The sequence below is a fragment of the Camellia sinensis genome, chromosome 13, assembly GCF_055761805.1.
Source record: "Camellia sinensis isolate YWXY chromosome 13, ASM5576180v1, whole genome shotgun sequence".
Taxonomy (NCBI): Eukaryota; Viridiplantae; Streptophyta; class Magnoliopsida; order Ericales; family Theaceae; genus Camellia; species Camellia sinensis.
This window is the reverse complement of record NC_138973.1, coordinates 100462160-100471870: the sequence shown is the minus strand read 5'-3', so window position 1 is coordinate 100471870 and position 9711 is coordinate 100462160. Positions and strand designations below refer to the sequence as shown.

The following is a 9711-nucleotide window of genomic DNA, read 5'->3' as shown; positions in this document are numbered from 1 at the left end:
TAATAATTTGTATTTTTTTACCATTATATATTCCATTAACTATATCCTTAAAATCAAAACAAATAATTCATTAGATTTTAATGACCTATATACCTATAAAAGTGAATTTATCAAAAAGCACCTTCTTCGTTCTCATGTTGAATCTATTTTGATAATTTAAATTGTTCATTTTATAGGAATTAATAAGAAAATTATTCATATAAAAAATCAAGTCAATTGAATATTGTTAGATATATGATCAGATTAGTTTTGTCATAATAAAAACAAATAGTCTATTAGTAAAATTGTAAATATCATGTATTTTATTAAGAGATATGTGAACTGAACATGTGTCTTACCAAATATGATCAATTTAATTTTGTACATGAATGATCTTTTTGACAATCTTTATAAATTAAATGGTTTGAATTATCAAAATGAGGCTAATAAGCCCACAAATGGCCAACTGCACTTTCGATTGCAAACAAGATGCATCCAATATAATAAATGGAGATGATCATAGTGACATTATTATATTTTTTCAGATGAATAATATTATTATGACAATTTATTTCTATTAGTATTGTATTAAATATATGCAAGAGTGGTGCGATCTATTACACTAATAAAATGTTCACAAATAAAATTATAAATATAATATTGTTGAAATATAATAAATGTAGCATTATTATTTCTTCATTCATTCACAAAAGTTGAGTGCAATTTGGACAGCCCCAACATAAACTACTCGAGCTCAGTTAGTAATGTTTTAGAGAAATTTTGAATTACTTTTTTAACTAGTTCTTAAAAAATCTAAATAATAAAATACACATGATTATTTTGCCTAAAAATTTATTTTTGTTTTTGAGAAAATGATTATATATTGTATAAATAATGTTTACACTTATCACATTTGTATACCGTATTTTATTTATTATCTTACTTATTAATATAATATGTGTAATAAGTCTCATCACTCATGTATATGTTTCATATAATGTTGTGATAATTAAGTTAATACACCATTAAAAATTAAGGGTTGGCGTCGAGGCTAGCTCAGTTGGCCTACGAAAGTGCAAACCAAGCTCACATGTGGACCAAATCAACAAACTTTTTCTTGGGAGCTCAAGTCGACCCAACTTATCAGCCAAAACCTTAACTACAAGTCCTACCCAACGAATGTAGTCTAGGCGAGCTCGTGAGTTGGGCCAATGGGGCTCCCCTCGTGAACCAAAGGACTTGGCTTGATGCTAATATTTAAAACTATTTTTTTTTTTATTTTTTTTCGTTATTTTTTCATAATTGCTAAAGGGTTTGCAGGTGGACCAATGGTCGGATTTCAAATCCAAGATCCAAGTCTAATTTTATTTATGCTAGGTTAATTTGTTTGACGTGTAAACTCAAACTAAGTAAAGATAAATCAAATCACAAATTTTCAAACATCATGACAAGGGCAAGAGATGATCATCCAAACATTACTCAAATTGTATACCTATATGTGATGTTGCAACAAATCTAGATACATATTGACCACATAAACCAATCACACTTTATTACAAGTGAAATAACTCAATTAAAGTTATATCTTTTAATATAAATCATATAATTTGATATATATAAGAATGATTACTTTATGTGATTGTTAAAGTTACTATCTTTTAATATAAATCATATAATTTGATATATATAAGAATGATTACTTTATGTGATTGTTTTGTAATTGATTTTGTGTGCTAGTCTTGTTAGCGATAGTGACAGAAAGTACTAAATTAATTTCTCACCATCGACTCTCACAATCACTCACACGTGTCAACTCTTTAGCGGTTCATTTCCCATATTTTATCATCCCCTCTCTACCCTCTCTCTCTCTCATCTTACCTTTTACCTCTCTATCTAAGCCCCTCTCTGTGCTTCTGCTTTTCAACATTCAAAAGCTCAGGTGGTGGCGCTGAATGTAAGGTCTTCCATGGAAACTAACTACCACTTACAGGAACAAGACAATCACCGAGTCGACTCGGTCCTCGAATTACCCTCCTCGAGTTCCGCCGCCTCGTCGATACTCGGTAGTGACGACGTTCGGAGCAGCTCCAGCTCCGGCGACATCTCCGCCACCAGCAGCAGCAGCAGCTCGGGGGATATTCCGGCCACCTTAGTGGCGCCGCTGCCGCTGGTGGGGACGCCGGCGCCGGACCTGATGGCGGCGGAGGAGGCGACGGCGCCGCCGAGGCAGAAGTGCGTGGGGAGGAAGAACAAGGGAGTGACGTGGGGGTTCAGTTCGGTGATCGGGAGGCGGAGGGAGATGGAGGACGCCGTTGCCGTCGTGCCGGGGTTCATGACGCGCACGTGCGATCACGTGGGAGGGTGCACCGGCCCCGGTTCTCAAACCTCTGGAGAGATCTCGCCCGTCCATTTCTTTGGCGTCTATGATGGCCATGGTGGCTCTCAGGTACTTCCAACTTTGACGGTAAAAAGTAAATTAAAATTTAATTTTACATATCAATATCATGTAAATAATTATGGGCGACTTAAAAAGTTATCTTATTATCCTATAGTAATAACGTTTTATTAAACACTATCGTTAATTTCCATGGTCAGTTTGAAAATTTTATCATAAAAAAATATCGCTAATTATAAGTTTTAAGGTGTAAGAGCAGTTGAAAAAATCGTCACAAAAAAAAAAAAAATTGTTAATTTTTAACTTTTAGCAAGATTTTGAAAAAAATTTCACATAAAAACATTACTAATTATAAGTTTTAATGACAATTTATAAAAATTATGATAAAAAAAAGTCATTAATTATCAATTTTTAACGACTTGTAAAAAATCGTTAGAAAAAATATTTTTAGTGACGATTTTATTAAGACTTAAATAGGACTTGACAAGAATTAATTGACAATTAAGTCCAATCATTTGGATCTATTGTAGTTACCGAATAATTATCTAGCGTTTAGGTTAAGTATTAACTTTTGTTTATCTGATTGATTAGTGTCTAGCAATATAAGGAAAATTATAGGTGATAATCACATTTTGGAAAATGTAAATTGAACTTTTGTTTTTAAAATGATAGGATTCAGAACTATCACATTATTTTGGATAAAAATTCTATTTAAATTTAATGTTTGTATGTATAATACAGTTAAAATATTTAATTGCAAAAGATTTATTAACATTTTCCAGTACATAGGTTTGTCTTTCAGAGCTCCACCTTGGTTTAGTTATGTAATTAAGTTGACTCTAGTTAATTTTGAGTTTCTCAAACAATGGACAATTTGAGATCGAGCTCGATTTTTAAGTTCAACTTAATTCAGGTTTAATTTGAGTTTGACTAATTTTTTAACAAGCTGAACTCAAACATCTCAAAATCTAACTCAAAACTCAAATTGGGTCATTTGCAACCCTATATTAGAATTAGGTGACTTCATCATGGATCTCCTTAGCTCCAACTCAGACCCTTTCGTGATTGGTTCCTCATATATTCATTATACAATTGGTGAGCATTTGTTGAGTGTTGGTAATGGGTGGTAGATGGAGGGTTTAGGTGAGGTGGAGTTCTCATCTATTGGAGCTGCCAACCATGAGGATCAGGAGTTATTTATTTATATTATTATTATTTTTAAAAATTGAGCTGCATTAGTGTATTGGAATTAGAGTATGTGGCTTTAAATGATTTAACTATAACTGTAACAAATGAAAGGTTGTTACTTGGGGAGTTAGTCTAAAGTTAGTTATAATCATACCAAAACTTTAGACTAAGTTTGATATGGTAAACTGTCATTATGCTTTTCAATTATTTATAACCTTTGACATCTTTTGTTATTATTTTTTATTATCTCTTTTTTCCTATATTTAACTTGTTTGCCTTGCATTTGCATGTTTTTCATTTGATGGCATGATTGTATTTTAATTTACTTTGCTTAAAAAATTCATAGGTGGCTAACTTTTGTGCGGAGCGTATGCACAAAGTGATAGCAGAGGAGTGGGACAGAGAAACAGTTGACGGATTTGAATGGCGCCAGAGGTGGGAAGCAACATTCTCTAGTAGTTTTGAGAGGGCTGACAATGAGGTAGTGACAGAGGCATTGGCACCAGAAATGGTTGGATCAACGGCTGTTGTGGTGGTTCTATCAGGTTGTCAAATTATTACATCCAATTGTGGTGACTCAAGGGTAGTGCTTTGCCGAGGGACTGAAACAATCCCCTTGACTGTTGATCAGAAGGTGAGTTTAGAAATTCTCCAAGTTCTGTTCATGTGAATGGTATTTAGGAGGATAATTTGATAAATTTCAACCAGACATACAGGAAATTTGTGAAAACTATCTAGAGACATAGCATTGGAAAGGAGACTTTAAAAAATTTAATAAATTTTATAACTTAAAATTTTATAATTATAGATTTACCCAATAGTAATATCTTTGGTAAAATTTAATTCAACTTGGATTTTACCAGATTGTTGAGGGTTTGTGCATCTCTGGGAATTAGTCGGGTTTTGATCCGGACACCCGGTGCCAATAATAAAAAAAAAAACCTTGGATTTTACCAGATTGACATTCAAGAAAGATTTATACTACTAACTTAATTGGTAATTGCTTCTAGTTAATTAACAGTTGCTATAAAAATTTAGAGCATTTAATGAAAATATATTAGATTAAGATGGATGGATTGAGTATGCTCTCTTCATAATTGAATTAACAGTTACCATAATTGAATTTGTTTTAGGAAAAATGTTTGAGACTCACAAAAAGCTTTCACAATTTGACTCATAATGATGTGGTATGATAGATGTCAATTTTGATTTGTTACACTCAATGATACAAGGCCCAACTCCCTTGCCATATCATTATGGGTGGGTTTATAGTCTAAAATTGGGGGTTTCTAGCATTTCTCTTGTTTTAGTTTTCTGTTATTACTTAAGTGTGTCTGATCTGATTTCTTTTTTATTTTCTGTTCTTTGTTCTCCTAAACAGGAAGATAAAATTAATATGAAAATTTTGTTTGACAAATTGCTTCAAAAAACTGTTTGTGGGAAGATTTTCTAAAAATACCCCCTTTTGGGAAATACTTTTAAATTATTTTCAGAATTTTTGAAAAGGTGGTGCTTCTCATGACGAAAATCTCACCAAACTGACTCACTTGGAAAATGGTCATTGGCAGATGCATCTATGGGCCCATGACATTGCATAGTCCTGTTACGCCACATGAGTTGACTTCGACCTTTTAATTGGCATGCATATCATTTTCCTTTTTGAAACTGTGTTCACATAATGGCTTGGTTTGGTTTATTAGAAAACAGCTTCCTAAACTTTGAAGATCTGAATGTTATTTACCAAACAAGCAATGTCTCAAAACTAGAGTTCTCTCCCTCTCTCTCCTTGCAATGTCTCACTTCTCTCTATCTATTATTTTTGTGTACATAATGTTTGCTTTAATTGTTTAACTACTATTCAAGCGACCAAAAGGGTTGAAAACAATTTAGGTAGGTTTTGTAAATTAACTAAACACATGGAAAAATTGGGAAAAGTAATTAAGCACTTATGCTCTGAGGAAACAAGCAAAAACTATGTTTCAATTAAGCATTTGTTGTACTTTAAAATTCTTGTATGCATATAGGTTTCTGGCCATGTTTCCCACTTTTCTTTTCCCTATTGTTTCGTGCTTCCATTTGCTATTCTGGTAACTATCATGCATGTAGCAAATGGGGCTGAGAGAGAGAGAGAGAGAGAGAGACAGACAGACAGATTCGCTGGACATTTATCTCTTTTACCAGGTTTAAAGACAATTGTTGTTGTTAAATTGTGCAGCCTGATAGAGAAGACGAACTCATGAGGATTGAAAGTGCGGGAGGGAAAGTTATAAACTGGAATGGCGCAAGGGTGCTTGGTGTTCTTGCCATGTCCAGAGCTATAGGTATCTTTTCTCTTCTTTGCAGATGTCCTGTTTGTCAATTTTAAAGCCTGCCTGCCACTATGTTATTATCAAAGCAGCTAATGATACTTGTTCTTTTCAACACCGTTATGCAAATTTCAGTGTTGTTTCCATCTATTGTGTTTTTGTAACATTTTACTACAAACCAAATGGAACTGAATCATTGTGTGCTTTTGTTGAAGTTTCCAGATGTCCAGGATGGACCTGTACTCCTTGATATAACTACACAGAAAAATGAGTAGTATTTTGTTGGGTCAATCTTGTGAGAATATATTGTATATATGGTATGATTGTCCTAATATACACAATCATGCCATAAATACAATATATTCAAACAAATCTCACTTTACCTTCATGTGATTTACTCAATATGCAGTTTACCCCCCAACATTTGAACATAAACACATAATTCCTGTGGTGTATGAACTAAAATGCACTGTTTGTACCCTCTAATGACTCAAGTGAAAAGCTAAAATATTTTGTAAGCTGTAGCTTTTTTTAAAGAAAAAGTAAAATATTGACTTTCATTCCACTTTAAAAAAAATATAGTAAGGTAGTGAAGTTCAGAGTGGCAGCCTGGCAAGTGAGCAAGAAGTTCATCCATTGAAGTTGGAAGTAATTTCAGTACTTCATCGATTTTAGTTGAAGTAAACGATTGATCTCTATCGTATCAAGTAAGGGGAGTAAGAGGGCCACATGAATCGATCTTGTTTATTCAATCTAGATCTCCATTGCAATTGATCAATGCGATATTGAGTATGCTAACGTGAATCTCTAACTGTTGTAATCAAGTCTCTCAATCGCTCTCTCCTGTTGTTAACTCTTGAAATGCTTGCAAGGCTCTCAAGCGGTCTACCTGTTGCAACGGTCGAGGGGCTTTCGGGGGGACTAAAATGATATAGATAAGCCTTTTTATTACTCGTTTAGACTTCCCTCCTTCTAGAGCTCTGCAAGTATACTAACTTGGTTACCTATCCTTGTACACAAGTAATCTCATTGTGTAAACCCCACACATTCTCTTCATTTTTTCAAGACTCAAAACGCACTTTACCCCTTTGCTTTACTTTACGTGCAGTTTACCACCTGAAATTTGGATATAAGCACATAACCCCTTACAGGCACACGTTTCACACTTGTTACCTTAGACAAAATGTCTGACGATGCAATTTAATTCACAAACTATAAGCGGGTTATGTACTTATTTCCAAATGATAGGAAGCCAAACCGCACATGAAGTAAACCATAGGGGTAAAGTGAAGTTTGCCTTATTTGTTTTATGCTAAGTTGTTAATCTTAAAGTATTACCTTGGTGATTCTCTGTTATGTATGGAAATCCAAAATCGTTTAACGCTTCAATAGACCATGGAGTATTATGTTACAATTGCAGCGAAGTAGAAACATTTATGAAGATTTCAAGAGGAACATATCTTCTCAAGATTTCTTCTTCTTCTTCTTCTCACATTCTTTTGTGTTCCTTTGGATTTGAGTCTTTTACTGATGTCTTCCTGTATTTGATGTCAAAATGAACCCATCATGAGGTTCAATAAAATTGAGCAGACTACATTCCAAAAATCACTCTATTTTGAACAAAATGGTGATTATATAGCTCTACTTTTCATGCCTTGTCATATGAGTAATTTTGAAAGTAGTTAAGCTTAATAGGTGTGTTGGTTTCAGGTGATAGGTTTTTGAGGCCATGGGTTGTTCCTGTTCCTGAAATCTCTTTCACAACAAGGAGCGATGAGGATGAGTGTCTAATATTGGCAAGTGATGGTCTTTGGGATGTCATGTCAAACGAAGATGTTGGAGAGGTGGCTAGACGCCTCTTAAGGAGACGGCGCAGATGCATGATGGATGATGAGATTCCCGCAGCACAAGCAGTCGCTGATAGTCTCACTGAAATAGCTTTTGGGAGAAACAGTTCTGACAACATTTCTGTCATTGTTGTTGATTTAAAATCGAAGAGAAAGCGTCAGCAAAGGCAATAGAAAAGGGAGTAAAAATTCATTCACTCTTTCTGTTTCTATTCCCCGAAAATCCAACTCAACTCTATCCCCTCATGAAGGTCAGAGATAAGAAAGGCAGGACTGGTCTAGAACTGACATGAATAGAACTGACTGGCATTATACTCCTGCTTGGTAACAACCAGGAACTGGTCTGTTACTGTGGTGGCATAACACTAGATCAATCCCTAATTTGAGTTGGTTTGGTCAACAAAAGTCTAAATGCTAAAGGAAATCGAATGGGGATGGGAATATGGAGGCTGTTTCTTTCAATTTCTAAGAATATTACTTATCATTCAACCCCAGTGATAGGGAACATTATGAGCCGAAGGGAAAATGCAAATTTTAAAGCATCTGGATCCATGAAGATATGAAATTAGGCCTTTTTTAGTTGTGTTCTTTTATATTATGTATGTGTGTATATATGACTCTGGAAATTTTAACCAATGATATGGATGTTGATTTTCTCAAATACATCTCAAAAAAAAAAAAAAAAAAAAAGAATTGGAGGATGGAGCTCTTCTATGGTGACCGAGGAAGATCATGTAGTGACATGTATAAATCTGTATTGGTTTGTTGATTCCTTGATTGATTGTTGTAAACCTTGAGTAAACAAGTGCTCATGGAAGAAATAAAACCAATGGCCATTCTCGTTTTTTGAGTTTATATTTTGGATGAATTTAAAGCAACGGTTTGCGCAGATCATGTTCACTAATAGTTAAGTATGGCTGGAAGAATGTAGAAACATGTACAACAACAATTTGTGTTGAAAATTGAATCTATTATTAGTCTTTCCTGGTTGTGTAGCAGTTGGTAATTGAATTTTCAGTTATATGCCTATGCTGCAATATATTTCCTGTTCAGTTAATTGTTGTTTTCATGGTTGGACCAATATGCTGAGACCTTGATGCAACAGTTTTTCTGTCATTTTGGGGGCATCATTTTATTTGTAATTTTGTTATTGGGAAAAAACAATTTGTGTTCATGATACTCGTACAGTACCTCACACATATTGCATATTTCCCGCCGTCGGCTCAATCAAACAGGGTATTTTCATCTATTGCTTCATCTTTCAAGTTTATTATTAGTTTCCATCTTATTCATAGGCTACATGTTATGTTTGGGATTTTTTTCATGGATTTGTTTATTACATTCTGTTTCACATAGATTTGGTTTTTGGACTGAATTTAATTTTGTTTTAAAACCCTAAAAAATTAATATTTCAATTCATGAATTTTGTACAAAGCTCTAAATTCAATTTGGGAGATGGTGTATAAAACCCAAAAAAAAATCTATAATGTTAATCAACCTAATTTTGTTTGCAATTTTTTTTTACTCTATAATGTGTTTCTTTACAGTTATTTCGATTCAAAATACAAAAGTTGCTTGTCACTTTATGAGGATTAAGCATTCTTTCTGTTCAAAAACAAAATACAATTTGTCTTTGCTGGTCATCTCGGAGGACACTACCACGGTGCAACCAAATATACGAAATGAATCACCACCCGGCAAAGAATGCGTTTCCACCTAGACACACCTCAATCGGTGTCCGAAACCCATCTCAATTTAGGCTCAAAGTTAGGCAAAAATCATGGTTGCACAAACTATTTACTATACACTCTGTGTTATGGTAATTGTTCAAGGAAGCAGATGACCGGTGGGACAACCGACTGGACGTCCGGCCGGTTATCCGGTGGGACCCACTTCCTGTAACACCTCCAAAATAATAACATAAACACATCTATAAACATATATAAATAATAGCATAAATCATAGTCTTGGTCCTTTCATTACATAAAGTTAATGA

At 34.1% G+C, this 9711-nt stretch overlaps 1 protein-coding gene across 1 annotated transcript; it reads left to right on the top strand.

Annotated features, from left to right (window-relative positions):
- The first annotated feature begins 1811 nt into the window (after positions 1–1811).
- On the top strand, positions 1812–8713 carry LOC114258295 (putative protein phosphatase 2C 6). Its single transcript, XM_028198245.2, has 4 exons — positions 1812–2425; positions 3909–4196; positions 5778–5883; positions 7579–8713. The coding sequence occupies exons 1-4, from the start codon at positions 1946–1948 to the stop codon at positions 7887–7889; spliced, it is 1185 nt and encodes a 394-aa protein (XP_028054046.2). The 5' UTR covers positions 1812–1945; the 3' UTR covers positions 7890–8713.
- The last annotated feature ends 998 nt before the right edge of the window (positions 8714–9711 follow it).